The sequence below is a fragment of the Lepidochelys olivacea genome, assembly GCF_965140295.1.
Source record: "Lepidochelys olivacea isolate rLepOli2 genome assembly, chromosome: 2".
NCBI lineage: Eukaryota > Metazoa > Chordata > Testudines > Cheloniidae > Lepidochelys > Lepidochelys olivacea.
In genome coordinates this window covers 82,607,446-82,627,245 of record NC_140412.1, presented here as the reverse complement: position 1 = coordinate 82,627,245, position 19,800 = coordinate 82,607,446, and the positions used below count along the sequence as shown (strand labels likewise).

At 43.4% G+C, this 19,800-nt stretch overlaps 1 protein-coding gene across 1 annotated transcript in view; it reads left to right on the top strand.

Moving 5' to 3' along the window:
* Positions 1-19,800, top strand: part of CABLES1 (Cdk5 and Abl enzyme substrate 1) — a 122,134-nt gene that overhangs the window by 67,952 nt on the left and 34,382 nt on the right. Inside the window, exon 4 of the mRNA XM_084620440.1 lies at positions 14,571-14,648. Coding sequence (XP_084476566.1) covers positions 14,571-14,648 — 78 coding nt within the window. The remainder of the gene's footprint in view (positions 1-14,570; positions 14,649-19,800) is intronic.

The window sequence follows — 19,800 nt, the reverse complement described above, 5'->3', positions numbered from 1 at the left end:
CAGAAGCCCAGTAGTTAGGGCACTCACATTAGGAGACTAATTTTCAAATCTCCACTTTGCCTGATTTGGGGCAAGAACTTAAACCCATGTCTCCCATATCCCAGGTGAGTGCCCTAACCCACAGTCATTGGTTATTCTGGGGCTGGTCTCCCTCTCTCCTGTTGAAACTGTTCCACTTTGTATCAATAACGAAATACTCATAGAAGACTGGCTCTGTAGTCCGATGGTTAGGGTTCTCGCTGAGATCTGGAAGACCCAAGTTCAGCTTGCGTTTCAAACCAGGCAGAGCAGGGATTTGAAAACAGGTCTCCCACCTCACGCTAAGGGCCTGCCCCTGTGTTATTGTATATAATAGGTGGGGAGCCGGTCTCTCTGGTTTTTCTTGAGGAAGGGCTGACCTGGGTTAGGTGCCGAACTCCAGGAGAGGGTTCACAGCTGTGAATCCTGAAAAGAGTAGGGTGTCTGACTCTTTTGATGAGCTGGGGCTAGGCTGCACCTTTCTCGTCAGCACTTCCTACTCGCTAGAATTACTGTCACAATCCGGGTGCAATCCAGATCAGTCAGGCGTTGTCACCGCCTGCCCTGTAAACCTGAGCGCTTCAAAATGCTGTGCTACAGTGATTCTCATCTGAACCCTTCCAGACAGCATACAAGCATGCACTGAGTGTCTTTAAGCAGCTTTGACTCAGCAGTTCTGATTCCAGGAGCCTTCCTGTTAGGCCCCCGCTACACTCTGGCCTCCACCAGCCTTGGTTACAGCTGACAAGGTGAAACCAACACCTCCCAGTCCTGAATTTTCCCAATACTGTGTTCTCTGCAATGTCCAGTCCTCTCCTGGACCAGTCAGAGAGATATTAAAGTTCATTTGATCCTTTTAGAGATATACTACCAAGCAGCTTGTCACATTAAGTGGAGTTAACAAGCAAGCACAGCACGGGTTTGGTTTAGATTAAGAGTAAAGCAAGTTTATTAACAAAAGGAGAAAGGATTTTAAATGAGTTCAAGTATAAATAGAGCCCTACCAAATTCACAGCCATGAAAAACGTGTCACAGACTGTGAAATATGGTGTGTCATGTCCCGTCCGCCCCCCAAAATCTGGTCTTTTGTGTGCTCTTACCCTATACCACACCGACTTCATGGGGGAGAGCAGAGTTTCTCAAATTGGGGGTCCTGACCCAAAAGGGAGTTGCAGGGGTGTCACAAAGTTATTTTAGGGGGGATCATGGTATTGCCGCCCTTGCTTCTGCACTGCCTTCAGAGCTGGGTAGCTGGAGAGCGGTGGCTGCTGGCTGGGCGCCCAGCTCTGCAGGCAGCAGCAGCGCAGAAGTAAGGGTGGCAATACCATGCCAGGCCATCCTTACTTCTGCCCTGCTGCTGGCGGCCACTCTGCCTTCAGAGCTGGGCTCCCGGCCAGCAGCCGCTGCTCTCCAGCTGCCCAGCTCTAAAGGCAGCATCGCCACCTGCAGCAGCACAGAAGTAAGGGTCGCAGAACCGCAATCCCCCTTAGAATAATCTTGCAATCCCACAGCTTCTTTTTGGGTCAGGACCCCTAAAATTACAAAACCATGTTTCATGATGGTCTCTTTCCTGCAATCACCTCCCCCTGCTGTCGTGATGGTCCTGTTTACCTTCTATGTAATTTGCATTCCCATTGTCTGTGTATTTTGGAGATGCCTTCCAGAAGGCAGAACCACATTCCTTTGTCTATGGTGGAGTAACTTTAGACCTACCTGGTAGACACACTTTGATAACATAATTTCCAATATGTTTGCAATTTTGAATTTGTTCTCTGTACATACATCATGCAATAATATTAATGATCAGTCTGGTGTTAGTTTTCTATTGATAACCTATATCTAAAAGCTAACATGTAAGGTATGACAGCTAGTTGGGGTACATTCAACTTGTCAGGCCAGCTGGAACAATAAGCTCCTTTGTAAGGGCATAGAACCTAGATCTTGCAGAGCCTGTGGTGGCCAATAGTCCCACAGTGCCACCAGAAGGCCCTGCAGAGGCACAGCTGGGAAGCACTGTGGAGAACAGGCACCGCAGGAAGTACCGCCCACAAGACCTAGGGTGATGGTAGCCTGCGGCCATCTGATTGGCCAAGTGCCCCTGCTTTATTCCATGGGTTGCCCCAGGAAGTTGTTTGGGTAACCCACACAGACCTTGGCCTGTTACTGTGCCGGACTTTGCCTCAATTCCTGATGTCTGACTCCTGCCTCATGGTTCTAACCGGGTACTGCCCCTGATCTCCAGTCTCTGACCCCAGCATGACTCTGACTCTGATTCTAACTCTTGTTTATGGCACCCAGCCTTGCAATTCCTCTAACTCCAGCCCAGTGACTGCCATCCATAGTGGGAAGACCTCAGCACAACTGTGACTGCTAGGCAAGACTGCCTACGCCCCATTCCCTTACACACTTACAAGTACCTCTTGCATTGGGATGCTGTTAGGGTTACAATGACCTGGAAATCCAACAGCTACTCACTAAATAAACATGAGGTGCACCATCAGATTCTTGTATCCCATGTTCCTTTAGGCACAGTAACCACATATAGGAATCTGTATCATGACATCCAATCTAATCTAAGAGACGTGCAGAATCAATGGTGAAATATCAAGGCAGAAGAAATCCGGGGTTTTGCTGACTGGCATGAGACCAAAGACTTCTCTGCTGCTTTGAAAGACATATCATCCTATACACCGCCTCCCTCCCCCACCCCCCACACACAGACACATTGCCTTTTATGAGCATGGGTGGCTTAACACTGACCACTTTCAAAGGAGAAATCCTTCAGAGGTGGCCACAGCATTTCAGTGATCTTCTGAACACACCATCCAACATTAGAGATGAGGAATTAATAAGAGTAGTGGATCAGCCAACATATGACAACATGGACGCAGTCCCATCCCTTGACGAAGCCAACACTGTAATTAGTGCCATGAAGAACTGTAGGGCCCCCGGATCTGATGGCATTCCTGCAGAAATATTCAAATGTGGAGGTGAGAGCTTGCTGAGGCAACTGCACAGACTATTTCTCAATATATGGAATACTGAAGATGTACTGCAAGCCTTCAAAGACACCACCATTGTCACCATATACAAGAGAAAAGGTAAAAAGTCTGACAGTGGCAACTATCACAGTATCTCGTTACTCTCCACCGCTGGAAAAGTTCTGGCCAGGGAATTCCTGTCGTGTGCTGTGCAATGTCGCTAATCGCACGCTGTTGGAGTCGCAATGCAGTTTCAGGCCAACGTGAGGAATGGCAGACATGATATGTATAGCTCATCAGATGCAGGAGAAAGGCAGAGAACAGAAACAGGACCTTTACACTGTCTTCATCAACATGTTTAAAGCATTTGACGTTGTCAGTAGAGTTGGACTTCAGCAACAATTATGTGAGTTTGGTTGTCCAGAAAAATTCTCCAACATTCCGAGGTTACTTATGACAGAATGGTTGGATGAGTCTGTGTAGAAGGTGTTCTGTCTGGCCCATTTCCTATCACTAATGGTATTAAGCAGGGCTGTGTAAGTGGTCCAGTCCTGTTCAATCTCTTTTATGCAGCAATGCTTGATGACTCTGCAAGAGACCTGAGTGCCAAGATCAGCATATGTTTTCGGTCCTCTGGCAAATGTTTTCAACCTGAACAGGCCACAATCTTTCATGAGCTCTTTGAGAAGTTGTTCATGAGCTGCTGTATGCCGATGACTATGTTCTAGAAGCACATACTCAAGAAGAGATACAATTGATTATAGACAGATTTGCAGAGTCTGCAAAAAGGTACTGGCTGGCAATGAGCCTGAAAAAGATAATAGTCATGTATCAACCAGCACCAGGGAAACCCTACACCAAACTAAAAATCACCATCAGCAACACACAGCTGAACTCTCTTACAGACTTCTGCTATCTTGGCAGCACATTGTCAAATGATGCTACTATAGGCAAGCAGCTGACAAGATGCATCAACAGAGCCAGTTTATTATTTGGCATACTATCAAGCAGAGTCTGGCAGCAACACGATATTAAGCTTCAAACCATGCTAACCTTTATAAAGTGATTGTGCTGTCCAATTTGGTGTATGGGTGCAAGACCTAGACCTGCTATAGGCATCACATCAAGCTTCTAGAAAATTTACACGTATGACACCTGTGTGGCATACTTGGCATTAAATGCCAGGATAAAGTTACCAGTAATGAGGTTCTGGAACACAGCCACTCCACAGAGATTGAAACCATGCTCATTGCTTCACATTACACTGGGCTGATCATGTGCTAAGGATGATGACACCAGACTGCCAAAGCAGTTGCTGTACGGAGAACTGAAAGTGAGTAACCTCACACAAAGTGGCCAGGAGAAACACTTGAAGGACACACTGAAGCATAACTGGAAGCAGTGACGCAGGAATCTATAGCTGGGAGTTGTCAGTAACAGTTAGATCACGCTGGTGAGCAGCAGTCAGTGATGGGATTACTCAATTCAAGATTCATCTCCATATGGATCTTGCGGTACAGAAGCTGAGTGGCACAGCTGAGCGGCACAGTCACGGCAGATTCGGTGGCACAGACTTTAATCCCTTCCCTAATACCGAGTTTCATATGCGCTCAATGCAAAAAGGACTGCCACTCACTCAGCAGCCATATTAGCCACAATCATACTCACAAGACATAATACCATCATCAGTGGTCACGAAGGACACCAGCAACAAGTGGCTAGCTTAGGTAGCTTCCCATTGCTTGCTGGTTTTTGTGATTCCTTTTCTTAAGCATCTAACTCTCCCCATGCTTTGTACAGGGAGCTTAGGCAATTAACTCAGGGCTGAGGATTCCACTGGGTGGCAGTACAGCTAAAAATTGAGCATCGCAAAACTCGCACCTGACTTCCAGAGTCCCAAAAGAAATCTGTGGTGAGTCCGGGACTTGAACCCCAGTCTCCCAAGTCATAGGCTATTACTCTAACCACTGGACCATCCTTCCTCTGACCATAGGCGCCAACTTCCCCTCTTTTCCCTGGGTGCTTGGCCCCTGCCCTGCCTCTTCCCACCCCTTATCCCCCCCATTCCAACCCCTTCCCCATAGTCCCTGCCCCCACTCCGCCCCCTCCCTGCCCCCATTCCAATTCTTTCCCCAAATCCCTGCCCCAGCCCTGCCTCCTCCCCTGAGCACACGATGTTCCTGCTCCTTCCCCCCTCCCGGAGTTTGCTAATGCCACCAAACAACTGTTTGGCGGCGGCCAGGTGGGAAGCGCTGGGAGATAGGCAGAGGAGCGGGGATGTGGCGCGCTCGGGGGTGGGGAAGGAGGTGGGGCGGCGGGGGAGGAGAGCTTGGCTGCCAGTGGGTGCAAAGCACCCACTAATTTTTCCCCATGGGTACTCCAGCCCCGGAGCACCCACGGAGTGCTGTGCCTATGCCTCTGACATGACTTATTCAGGTGCCTAAAGATGTATTTAGTCACCTAGCTTGAGGAATCCAACTTCGAAAATGCTGACAGGTGCTTTAATTTTATGTTTGCGGGGTTAACTGAAAACATGAGGTTAAATAAAACAAATTAAGGATTGAATTAATCATATTATTGGTATGCAACTCCTGGTTTCATAGTGAAAATATAGATCTTTTGATTAAAAAAGATGGATGACTACCTCACTCTCTGTATATTCTTAGGACTTGTCTACACTTACATTTTATAACGCTCTAACTTGCTGGCTCAGGGGTGTGAAAAAGCGCTGGACTAGCGCTCGGAGCTATTCCTCTCTTGGGGGTGGATCACCAGGAGCGCTGGGAGAGCTCTCTCCCAGCGCTCAAGCGCGACCGCACTCACGCTTCAAAGCGCTGCCATGGGAGTGTTCCCGTGACAGCGCTTTGAAGTTTCCAGTATAGCCATGCCCTTAGTTACCTGGCCCCATTCTGGTTGGAGGTATCTGATTCTGTCAGGAGTACTATAGTGTGATTTATCTCTCTCTCGTAGCAGTGAGAATGCGTTTTTTTTCCATGGACAGGAACACACACTCGTGGCAATTTACTTACCTAAGCTGGAGGTTGAACTTTGGTCTTTGATGTTCCAGTGCAAGTGGTCTACCAGTTGTGTTTTAAAGGAACATCTCTACTAGCTCAACACAGAAAAGAGCCTTCTGTACTGTATACAGCAGGGGTCTCAAACATGTGGCCCACGGAGTTGTTTGCTGAAGCGCCCAAATCTCCCCCCCCCCCCCCGAGTTATTCTCCGCAGCGTGCCATGTCCCCGCTCCTCTGCCTACCACCAGGCGCTTCCCGCGGCACTTAGCACTTTCCAGGAGGGAGGGGGAGGAGGCGGGGCAGGGGCGGGGCCTCATGGAAGGGGGGGCAGCGGGGGGCGGTGTCAGTCATGCAGCCCTCAGGCCAATGTACTAGTCCTCATGTGGCCCTCGTAGTGATTTGAGTTTGAGATCCCTGGTATAGAGTACCTTCCCCACAATTCCTTAAAGAACTACCCAATGACTAACTCTTGTATGTTAGTCAAACCAGTTTCTACAGATTCATAATGTATTTCTCATTAAAGGACGTGGAAGAGTAGATGTTTATAGTCTCAATCAAACCTGGTTGGAAATTTTGTGACTTTTTTTTTTTTTTTGACAGAAAATGGCAATTTGTCAAAACTGAAATTGTTCACAGGAACAGGGTTGTCTCAACAAATTCCTCAGTTCAAAACATTATTTGAGAAAAAGTTTTGTTGAAACATCTTGATTTGACACTTTCTAATCAAATTCGGATTTTTGGTTCAAAATGACTTTGTTTCAGCTTTTAAGCTAACTATTAGTAAAAATTCTATTTTAAATAAAAAAGGTCAAATTGCAATTTTCATTTACTGGAATCATATTTTTTTCAGATTTTAACTTTTTGTCCTGTTTGGGATGGGAATTTATTTATTTTTATCAAATTTTGAAAATTTTCCCAAAATGGGAAAATAATTTCCCACCCAGCTCTAGTCTCAAACAATTGTGCATTGTCAAAACAGTCTTTGCAACTGCTCTAAACTGTAGCACAATTAGTACCATTTTTGTGTGAAAACATAAGAATTAAAGAATAAAACCATCTCTTCGTTGTTTGATCCCATTCGTGTATAAGCGGTTGGATTGTATTGTCCTTTGCACAGCAGGCTCCTATTATTAGTGCATTTATAAACTTGTGGCCCAGAGGTTTCATTTTCATATTAGTCATATCTAGCAGAAAAATCCACCAAAGTAGTGATATCAGCTGTCTAGCCCATTAATATTTCCCTTGGCTGCTTTGTCAATGAAACTAACAAATAATGGGAGAGTGGAACATGCCAGAAAAGCATTTTCTAGAAGCATTACGTCAGTGTGGAAATTCAAATTGCAAAAATTCCTGAGGGAATTCTGCACCAAGAAAATAAAAAAATCTGTGCACAATATTTTAAAATTCTGCAAAATTTTTCAAATTTTATTTGTCAACAAATAAACGTGGAGGTTCCAGCATGGCAGTAGGGAGTACAGGCCACTGGCTGCACAGAGGTGGGAGATCACCCTGCAGCCCCCCTTTTGGGACACAAGACTCAGCCGTGAGGCTGCACCGGACCCTGACACAGCCTAAGAAACATCCTGGGGCTTGCCCCTCTACGCCAGGGGCACCAGGTGTGTGCAGGGAGGCTCAGCCCAGCAGGATCTAAGTGTGGAGGCGCTTAGCTCAGCAGATCCAGATGTGGGGTGAGAGGGTTCTGTGTGGGGCAATCTAGGTGCAGGTGGCTCAGTGGCAGATCCGGGGAGAATCTGGTGGGGTGGGGGTCTGGATGCTACCCTTTCCGCACTGCGCCTTCCTCTCCCCACTCTCTCCTTCCCCTATCCCCTACCCCTTACTCCCACATCCCCCTCCTCCTGTCCCATTCCCCTATCCCATCACCCTTCCTTCCCCACTGCATGTTCCCATCATCCTACTCTGCCCCCCTTGCCCTGCCCCATCTCATGCACTCACCATTGTACAGAAAACAGGATTGTGGCCATGCAGGGCACCCAGCACACATAGAAGGAGAAGAGGACAAGGTCTAGGACCCAGGGGGCAGTGTCAGTGAGCAAGAGCAGCCACTCTCCCTCACCCAGCAGGAGAGAAGCTGTTCTGTCCCACCTCCTCCACTCCCTGCCTGGGCCCAGCTTGCAGGGAGAGGGGCCAAGCAAGCCAAAAGCAGGCCGGCCTCCCCCACCCCCCGTTCCCAACAGGCCAAGCAGAGCAAGTCCTGGGCAGATAGGCACTCGCAGAAATTGGGGGAGGGCAGTGGCAACACAAATAATAAAAGGTTCTGAAAAATCTGACCTTTAAGGAAAAGTTAAAAAACTGGGCATAGTTAATCTTAAATACAGAAGACTGGGAGGGATCTGATAAGGACTGCTACAAAGAGGATGAGCATCAGATGCTCTCCATATCCACTGAAGGTAGGACAAGAAGTAATGGGCTTAATCCGCAGCAAGGGAGCTTTAGGTTAGATATTAGGTAAAACTTTCTAACTATGAAAGTAGTTAAACTCTGGAATAGGCTTATAAGAGAGATTGTAGAATCCCCGTTGCTGAAGGCTTTTAAGAACAGTATAGACAAACACCTGTCAGGGATGGTCCAGGTATACTAGGTCCTGTCTCAGCACCTGGGGCTGGATTTGATGATCTTTCGAGGTCCCTTCCAGCCCTGCATTCTATGGTTCTAAGAAAACCTCCCGAGACAGCATGGCTAGCGTGTCCATCCGTTGTTTTTGTATGCAGGGCAGCAAAGCCACAACAGTTAAACTTAATGAACAGGAGCTGGAATACTGGACTAAGTCTAAGTGTATATCACACGGTTCAGCTTCCTAGAAGGTCTCAGAATTTTGTCAACACGGTAATTTCCCTCGGCAAGTTTCCCTTGAGAAAGAGAGAAACAAGTTTTAATTCTTCCTCTTCTTTAAGTCAGCTGAGTTACTTCCCTTCTTGTCCAGAAACATTGGTGCAAATTTCACATCTCTCAAAACATTTTCTCCTCAGCAGTAACTCAGAGTTTTTCTGGGAATAGGATAGTTGCCTCTACACCTTCCTCTCCAAATGCACATTTATGGGGGGAAATAAAAGTCCTCTCCCCTTCTTGCTTGGGTCATCAGACAGATCCAAAAAAAACAGGATTTTGTTGCTTTTGAAAATGGTCTCCTTAGCAGTTTTGGCTGTCTTTATACCTGCTGCTAATATCAGGATGATCACCTTGTGAAGTGACCAAGGGGTTACATGCCCTGGGTAAGAAGCAGGGGTGTCCCAACACTGTGAGGATCTGGAACCGGCAGGGAAGTAAGCCTCATTCCCGTGGAAGTACTAGCCCTCCACACTGCTGCTGTGGTCTCCCTGGCAAAAACCCCTTGGCAGCTGTGCAGTGGCAGCCATGGAACAGATTCAGCAAGAGGTCATACTGCTTCAGGCAGCTCACAGTCAGATTTATGTAAGGAAGTGTCCAGGGTCAGCAGAGGATGACATTGGTGGGGATTAGGTGTTCATTCCTGCTTCCCATCCAGTCCCAAAACCCTGCAGTGCACCAACCCCATGAAGTTCTGGTAAAGGAGCTTCCTTGAGGTCTCAGATAAAAGAGGCCATTACCATGGAGACAGAAGACACCCCTTCTATTGTCTCCAGGAGAGCTTCGTGGGATCAGGGTCCTACTCTGTTTATGGAAGGAGAGGTGACACCTGGAGCTCAAAATTGAGTGGGAAAAGTAGTTTTTTCCCCAAGTTGCCCTGGAATTACTGTGCTGTTACCTGTTTTCTTCCTTTTTGATCCCTAATTACTCCTGGGGAAATTCTGCATCACTGCACATGCTCAAAATTCATGTCCCCCACAGATTTCTTTGTTTCCCCACAAAAAAATGACATCTGACGGGGAAGCAAAAGGAAGCCACAAGAGTGGCCACACGCCCCTCCCTGACAGCGCAAGCTGGTTGGTTTTGGCGCCTAAAGCAGCCGATAGAGACATAAATCAACATCGGGGTGGTGCTGGGCAGTCGTGTGTGTGTGAGAGAGAGAGAGAGACTGTCCCTCTCGCTCACTATTGCAGCACACTTGGTGTGGAGGGGCAGGGCATCGGGGTGTTTCTGAGGAGGTAGGCGTGGGGCAGACTCTGTCCCCTCAGGCAGAGTAGAAAGTAGCAGCCTGCCCACTTAGTGAATTGTTCCCATTGTCTTTGTGAATTCCCTCAGGAATATAAAACAGGTGTAAAAGTTTTAAGGCTCCTTTATGTAGCCAGAGTGATGTAAAGGACTGTATGGCCTTATAAATATTTATGATGCTTTAGTGATTAGAACTGGTCTAAATTTTTGGACTGAAAAAAATTCCTATCAAAATGTGACAGGTTTCAGAGTAACAGCCATGTTAGTCTGTATTCGCAAAAAGAAAAGGAGTACTTGTGGCACCTTAGAGACTAACCAATTTATTTGAGCGAAAGCTTATGCTCAAATAAATTGGTTAGTCTCTAAGGTGCCACAAGTACTCGTTTTCTTTTTATCAAAATGTGCTCCATGAACTGTTTGCTACTGACCTTTCTGGAGATGGTCAGTAGCCAATATAAATTGTGAGTTTGATTCCCTAGCCACACTGACCATAGGGTTGCATATATTTGTTGACTAATAACTCAAAATAAATGGTCAAACCTAGCTACATTATATGAGGCAGGATGGTTTGGGGATTTCCTCCAAAGCTCCCCACTCCCATTCTTCATCCATTGTACTGTAGTTTAAATAAATTTCAAAAATAAGTGAAACCAGAAGTGATTATATTGCATTATTCTGACAAATAAAATATGCAGAATTTTAAAATATGTGCAAAATTTTTAATTTTTTGGTGCAGAAATCCCCCAGGAATACCTAATATATATGTTACGTTTTTCTTGGTGAAATCCCATTGTATAATAGCCATCTCTACATGTGAAGGCACCAGTTTGGTTTTCTTTTAATATCATGTTTTTTTTCAGGGAGGAGTAGGGCGTTGGTGGAAAAAGCTGAATTTCCAGAAGCAGCTGCGGGCAGGGAGGGAGAGTATGTCTGGGGGGTATTGTGGTTTTCAGAATTCAAAGATGTTTTCTGATGTCAGCCTGAAATACTGTGCCAAGCTGCATACATCAGCAAACAAGGCTTTCAGTGAGTGAGGGAACTTTCTGAGTAATAAAATCGTTTGGCAATAAGCAGTGGTGAGCAGAAAATGAATCTCATGCCAGCTTTTGTGTTTGTTGACTGTCTTTCTCAAATGTGAAAAAGCATCCATCTTGCTTTATAGCTGACTTTAATACCATTAAGGCATCATATAGGGTAAAGTGCTGTCTTGATGACAGGTAAGCTAAGAAGTATTTTGGCACCTAGACAAAGAATGAGATAATACTCTTATGCTGTAAGAAGTCCTCCCACTAGTATGTAGTTGGTTATTATTAGAAAACATTTTTGCATTTGCTTATTATTGCAGCATAAATATTCTCTTCACTTCTTCAAATACATTTTTTACAAAAGAAGAAAATATTCCTGCTATAATGGAATGTTCCAGGAGAAGAAAGACTAACCTCTCACCAAAAGGCGCTGACTCTGTGGATGCTTCGGGGCTGGAGCATCCACGGGGGAAAAAATGGTGGATTCTGAGCACCCAAGGGCAGCCCCCCTATCAGCTCTCCCCCCCAGCACCTCCCACCCTGTGGATCATCACCTCCCCCCTCCCTCCCCATGCCTCCCACCACCACCGAACAGCTGTTTCACGGCGTGCAGGGAGGCTGAGGGGGGGGGAGCAGGAATACAGCACACTTGGGGGAGAGGGCGGAACTGGGCGGGAAGAGACGGGGTGGGGTGGGGGCAGACAGAGGCATGGTGGGGCCTTGGGGCATGGAGTGAAGTGAGGGCAGGGCGTGGGGCAGAGCTAGGGGTCGAGCACCCCCCAGCAGTTTGAAAAGTCGGTGCCTGTGCTCTGTTATTCAGGATCCCTCCAGGTGGGTGCCGAGAACAGCATGATGCAACTCTCTGGGCAACATAAGTGTGCTTCCAAATATTGGGGAATCGTGTATGCCATTTGGCTACTGAGATGGTGATGCTTTAGAATAGCACAATTGCTGAGGCCTTAGCTGTAATTTTAATTAAAATATCTTACGTTGTAGCCCTGTAGATGTACATGGTACTTTACTGACACTGAACTAAAAATGGTCCTTGCACTGAGCTTATCACCCAGCTTTGACCAATGTAATGCAAAGAGTAAAAATGTGGGGTGAAATCCTAGCCCCACTGAAGTCAGTGGCAGATACATCAGAGAGGGGATTGGGGTTTGGAGTGCAAAGCACCAGTGATATACACAGGTGGAAGCCAGGGTGCCAAGTAGGTGTTGGCAGCATTCTGAACCAATAGGGAATTTTTAAGGTCAGTATTTTATTCCTTGGTATAGTACATTGCACTAATCAAGCCTGGAGGTTATAAGTGCACAGACCACCATGACAAACTCAAAATGTGACAGGATGAAGCACAGTCTGCTTGCCAACCATAGTCCTATTTGGGATGATGTAAATGCAAACTAGGTACCTTTTAGAGCACACCAGCGGGGTCCACACAAGGCAGTTAGAGCATTTTACAAATCACACCCTTCTGGCATGCTTTGCCAAGTGCCATGTAGGGAAGCCCTCAGTGTCCAGAAGCACTAAATAATCCAGTATTAGTGAGGAAAGTGGAGACATTAAAAAATGCCAGATCTCTCTCTTTGATGAGATTACAAATTTGCTAAAGGTAACAGTGTTCATGTAGCATACTTGGACTTCTGTGAGGCATTTGACTTGGTACCACATAATGTTTCAACTGCGACTCTAGAATGATACAAAATCAACATAGCACATATTAAATGGAACAATAACTGGCTAACTAATAGGTCTCAAAATGTAATGGTAAACAAAATAGTCATTGAATGGTTGTGTTTCTAGTTGGTCCAGCAGGGATCTATTCTTGGTCCTACTATGCTATTTAACATTTTATCAATAACATGGAAGAAAACATAAAATCATCAAAGTGTGACAAAGTGTGCAGATGACACAAAAATCGGGGGAGTCAAAGAAATAATGAAGACAGATTGCTCTGTATCTCTTGGTAAACTGGATGCAAGCAAACTGTACATTTCAATATGGCCAAATGTAAAGTCATGCATCTAGGAACAGAGAGAGCAGGCCATACCTCCAGGATGGGGAACTCTATCCTGGGAAGCAGTGACTCTGAAAAAAGACTTGGAGGTTATGCTGGATAATTAGTTGAAAATGAGCTCCTAATGTGATGCTGTGGCCAAAAGGGTTAATGCAATGTTTGAATGCATAAAGAGTGGAATCTGAGGCAGGAATAGGGAGTTTATATTCCCTCTGTATTTGACACTAGAAGTTTGTGCAGTTCTGGTGTCCACAATTCAAGGAGTATGTTCATAAAATGGAAAGGGTTCAGAGAAAAGCTGCAAAAATTATTAAAAGTTGGAAAACCTGCCTTATACTGATAGACTCAAGGAACTCAATCTATTTAATTTATCAAAGAGGAGATTAAGGGGTGACTTGATCATAGTTTATACCTACATGGTGAACAGAAATTTGATTATAGAGGACTCTTCAATCTAGCAGATAGTGGCATAACAAGATCCAGTGACTGAAGTTGAAGCTAGACAAATTCAGACTTGAAGTAAAATGTAAAATTTTTTCAGTGTGGGTAATTAACCACTGAAGCAACTTAACGAGGGTTGTGGTAAATTCTCAATCATGGAAACTTTTAAATCAAGAGTGTATGTTTTTCTACAAGATATGCTTGAATTCAATCAGAAATTAATTCAGGGAAGTCCTATATGACCTGTGTTATACAAGAAGTCAGACTAGATGATCACAAAGGTCCTGTCTGGCTTTATAATCTATGAATAGTTGTCTGAAATTTTTTTGTGTCCTGCTTCTGATCAGTGGACCTAAATCCATTTAAAATTAATTGTTTTCCAGTCTTGAACTGGTAATAAAGGATCATGTTAAAAATGCAAAGGAGTGCTTTACTATTCTTTTAAACAAGAAGAATTACTTATATTATAATCAGAATACATTTTTTAAAATGTTATGAGGTTTTTATAGTTCTCTACTGATCTCTCTCAAAGAGCACTGTTTTTAAATGTATTTGAAATTGCCTGAACTGTGATTTATAACTTGACATGTCAAGGGTAGATTGATTCAACCAATACCAAGTCAATGCATTTCATATTTTATTACAAATACAGCCTATCATCAAACATCCTTTACCGTACAAGTGAAATTATTAAATAGAACCTCAGTATGGAACTTGGGAGATTCAGCTCTGTTAGCTGTCTATATGATGGGTAGGTGATGTGAGGCAGTGTAATTCAGGTTTCCTGTAAATCATTCAGTTGTACAGTATTTTTCTACGGAACACAACACCAAGTTCTAAAAAGAGAGGAAGGAGGAAATTGTCAATGATAGAAGCTTTTAATTGCTAAATGCCTGAATGCTAACGCTTGTTGTTCTTTGCTTTGTTTATTGCTGTGGTTTTTTTTTTTAATTTTAGTCTTTGATTTTTGTTTGTTTTTTAGAATAGTCCTTATCAGTGGCAGAAGATCCTTCTGTAGCATATTTTCAGTGCTGCCGTATCGAGACTGTACCCAAATCGGGTATGTATATTTATGCATACTACCTCGTCTCTTTGGGTCATAACAGCATATATAGTACTGAATACAGACAATAGGGCTGTCATTTTTAAATATCTACCCCCAAAAGAGAAATATTTGATTTGTGGTATAGTATCAGGTTAAAATCATATTTTTAAATCACAGATTTCCTTATCTTTGTTATAATATCTTAGATTATTAAAACTGAAAGAATTTAAAAAATCCAGTTTACTAGTACAATTTACCATTTGTACTGTTTGTTTTTCATGCTTCACTCCTCTTGGACAATGCGAATATTCTAGACACTATTACTTTTATTTATAGTCAGCTTTCCCTTTCTGGTTCTCCTACACTAGAACAATGCTACAGTATCTAGTTTCCAGCACTGTAGAGAAATGATTGAATTCAAACAAAAGAGTGTTTTAATTTAACTATTTCATTAAAATGGTTTTAAAAACTGTATTCAATGACTGAAAACACCCGTTGTAAAAATGGAGTCAAATAACTTCTAAACCATGGGCCAGATCCTCAGTTGGTGTCAGTGTCTTTAGTGGAGCTATGTCAGTTAACACAAGCTGAGGATCTGGGCCAATAGGTTTGTTGTTTTCCAAAGATACAGAATGTGCAATGCACGTCATTCCAGACTGAAACCATGTAAGTGAAGACATCAGATTAGGATATGTGAAGTGGGGTAACTTAATGTGAAAAAGGAGGCTTACAGATCACTTTGGGTCAAATTAATCCCTTTTCTAATATCACTAAAGTACATCAGGGATGAATTTGGCCCATTGTTTTCATAGTTAAGTTTTTTAGCATTACTGTTCAGCGTTTGAGTAATTCATAGCAAACTGTTTTGTGTACAAAAGAAGCAGATACCATATGGTGAAATTGGTTCAATTATCCTGTCTTTGAGTAAAAAATTTTCTTTAGCTAATTAAACTGGAAAGATGCATCAAGCAAATCTTGAAACATTAGTAGTTTACGTCTGTAGTGCATTCCAGTGCATTTACGATCACTGGAATGTGGCATTTAACTGCTATCTCAGAGATCCGAATATGCCTTTGAAAGACTGAAAGCAAGGGACTTCTGAATTGCAGTGATAATGAGACAGACTACATCCCCAGTATGATTTCAGCATGTTATGTCTTGCACAACATTTGTAAAGCAACAGGGAGTCGAATGAGGAGGCAGAAAGTGCTACGACATATCGGTCCAGCCCTGCTTCCATTGTTAGGAAAGCAAAGACAAGAGATGCCCTCTGTCTATCAGCTGAAGCAACAGAGAAGGAGGAAAACAATTAATTAACATCTCCTTCAAGTAATGGCTGTTGTGAACCATAACTGAAGCAGTATATTCATTGACTTCATTGCCAATGTGCAGACTGTGTAATTCTTGATTATTGCATCATATTTTCATGCATGGTAGAGTGAGGATGAGACACAAGTACTCTTTTGTGACAGGATAATGATAGTATTACCTTAACTTCACTTTTGTGTATCAGTCATTAATAGCCATCTCTAGATTTCTAGTTCATCCATACCCGTAGCCAGGTGCTGCTGGTGTCCTGAATACTTACTTTGTGTAACCATTGCCAAAGGGCATTACAACCAAAACTAATTATTCCTGCAAATATTTTAGATATTTTCAGTTAAAACCAACCAAATTCAAACAGGAATGAGAATTTTGTGCATGTGGTGGAGACAGTTTCAGCTCAAGAGTTGCTGTGATGAGCATACAGCAGTATTGCTGTTTGCCCTTCCTCTCTACCTCTTCTCAGACTCCCAGGCTCTTTGGGCAGAGAGGAATTCTGGGCAAAGTTATGTTTTGGGGAAGGTGCCAGTCCCACAGTATGAAGGCAGAAGAGCTCTACTGTATTTACACTGGAACTTAAACTGTATTAGCAGAACCATTTTAAAACAGGATTGAAAAGTTGTTCCTTCTAACACAGTTTCAGTGCTCTTTGCCTGGCCAGTGTAGAACAGGCCTAACAGTGTTCAAGAATCATGTTCTAGGCTAGGGCCTGTCTTAACTGGCTTTATAACCAAGTGAAAGCAAGTGAAAGCCTTGTAAAACAATGTTTTAAATGGTAGCACTAATACAGTTGAGCATCCATGTATACCAGGATCAGAGAAAACAGAGGAGGATGAAACCTGGGCTAGCACCCCACATCACCACCACCAGCTCTGTTGTGCTGCTCTGAGCTAGTAAAGAACATGACAGGTTTCAGAGCAGCAGCCGTGTTAGTCTGTATCCGCAAAAAGAACAGGAGGACATGTGGCACCTTAGAGACGAACCAATTTATTTGAGCATGAGCTTTCGTGAGCTACAGCTCACTTCATCGGATGTAGCTCACAAAAGCTCATGCTCAAATAAATGTGTTAGTCTCTAAGGTGCCACAAGTCCTCCTGTTCTTTTTAAAGAACATGAGACACACATGGTTTCTGAAGGAAGACTGTTCTAAAAAGAAACGAAAAGGTTGACAACATTACAAAATAGTCTTTTCACAATCTGCCACTTCAGGAAGCAAGTTACATTGTAAGTGCTGGGGCTGAAAGAGGGAGAGTGCATGTCAGGGAAATGGATTTTCTTCAACTCTTTACGTTTTACTGTTAGGACGTCAAAGAGATGTCAAAGAGAACTTTCTTGGTTTCCTCTTTTTGCAAATAATGCTACAGAAATAATATTTAGGGCCTTTTGTCCTCAAAGCATTTTAAAAACATGAAGGGCTAGATTATCACTAGCCTTAGCACTGCCATGCAGGGGAATAGGTGGGAGTAAAATCTCTCCTCCCCACTCAGCAGCCTACTTAAGTTTGCCCACATCTTTGCTCCTTTGCATGCTGGATGCTCCTTTACCCCTATCTCCATGAACAAGTGAGTGGGGATAGGGGAAGAGCCGTGGCTCTCCTTTTGCATCCACATACCAGTCAGGAGAGCTACTCAGGTGAACGGGGAGGAGCATGCGATACTCTGGAGAGTTCTGAGAGTATTGGGCCTCTCTACACTGTTGTTTATATCCAAGCAATCTTCTCTGAGATCCTTCATGCGCCACAAGCAAAGGAAGATGGAAGGCAGAAGATTCTGAAAGTGAATCGCTGGCTAGGTAAGTGGTATAGAGTGGAGGGCTTTGGTTTTGTGGACCATAGGTCCGCGTCCTACAGGGAGGGGGGGCTGTATAGTTTGGATGGCCTCCACCTCAGTAAAAGGGAGACCAATCTCCTTGGGGATAGGCTGGCTAGAGCAGTCAGGAGGGGATTAAAGTAATAGCAAAAGGGGAGGGTAAAAAGAGGGAAGACATGAACATTCAGCACAAAATTGAGACGTGGAGAACAAAATTAATCAAAAACCAAAAGGACATGAGGAGAAGAAAGTCTTCAATTGCCTATACACTAACGCTGGGCTCCTGGGTAACAAACAAGAAGAACTGGAATTGTTCATTTATTAGCAAACATTCAATCTAGTTGATATTGCTGAAACCTGGTGGGATGATTCACACAATATCAATCTTAAAATCAATTATCCTAACCAATTTAGGAAGGATCAAATGAGCAGAAAGGGCGGGGGCGGGGGGAAGGTAGGGGAGTGCCACTCTGTCAAAAATGGTGTTACCTATTTCTGAGTTACTGATAACTTGGAAGAAAATTATCTTGAATGCTTACGGATCAACATCCTAACAGATAAAGCACAAGACGGGGTACTAATTGATGTCTGTCTGAGACCACCAAATCACAGTAGAGAACAGGATGACCTTCTCCTTACACATTTATCTACAATGTGTAGGGGGAAAAATTGAAGTTCCCCATGATCTCACAATTTCAGTGACTCATACCCCCAGTACTAAAATATTCTTGGAATTTCTAAACACTGTAGATGACAATGTCTTAACTCAAGAAGTGTTGCAGCCAGCATGGGGGAATTCTATATTAGACCTTGTCCTAACAGATAAAGAGGAACTGATCACAGAACTAAAAGTTAATGGTAGCTTAGGCACCAGTGATTACGATCTGATCACACTTACAATGTGCAAGCAGAATAAAGTCCAGACCAGTAATATAAATAGTTGGTGCTTTAATAGGGCCAATTTCACTAAGTTGAAAACAATTATGAGGAAAATCAGCTGGGAGGAAGAATTTAATCAGAAAAATGTGAATGATAATTGGGAATCATTTTAAGAACACCTTACTTGATGGCCAAAAAGCCACAATCCCATATTAGAGGAAGAAGGCTGTGCTGATTAAAAAAAAACAATCTGGTTTAAAGAGGAAGTGAAGGCAGCTGTAAAATATATATAATATTTTCCTTTGTCAGAACTTGGTATACAAGGCAATTTACATGAAGTCATCATCAACCTCAGGCACACATTTCCTGAATGTTTATCATTCTGTAGACATGGTGAACAGGAACTCCATCTATTCTTAGAAAGTAAAAGAAAAAGATAAATGTTTCTTGCTTTACTTTACCCCTCCCACACAACAAAAAAAAATTAATAATAGTGCTGTGGAAAATTACAGATTCATAGACTTTTTTTCTCATATTAATTTTGTTCCTACATAGTGAGAAATTTTCAAAGTGTACAAATTATGGAATGCCAGGAGTATAAGCTTCATTGTTATGTGTATTTTTTGCATGATATTGAGATTAAGCAGGAAACCTCATTAAGGTGGTAGGATTTATTTTTCTTAGATTTCTCTTATATTAGGTAAAATATCAAGGCAGAAGCTGAAAATGCTGAGTCCTTGATGTGCTTAGTGAGAGTACACAACACAATTGTAAGGGAATTTATACCAGTTTCTCAGATTCCTCTGTCAATACACTGTAGCCATAGTTCTTGTTCCAGTAATAAGTGCAATTAGGAAGTGAAAAACTGGAGCCCAGTTAGGTGGGCAGACTCAGTCAGCATGTCAAGGAAAGGCTTGTTGTTGGTATGTCTGGCATCTGTTTCTTGCCAAAGCTGTAATTACCCTTATCCCTGCAACAGAATCAATAAAATGGGAGTTCTTCACCGTGAAGGATGAGAACAATATTTTACTTTGGATTCCCATAAATTTGAAGTGCTGTTGTTTTCAGGTTAGTCTTAATTAATCTGTAATGGTCTGGGATCATCGAGTATATTTACTCCGAACCATATCCCAAAAAGAGTTTACATTTCCAAATAA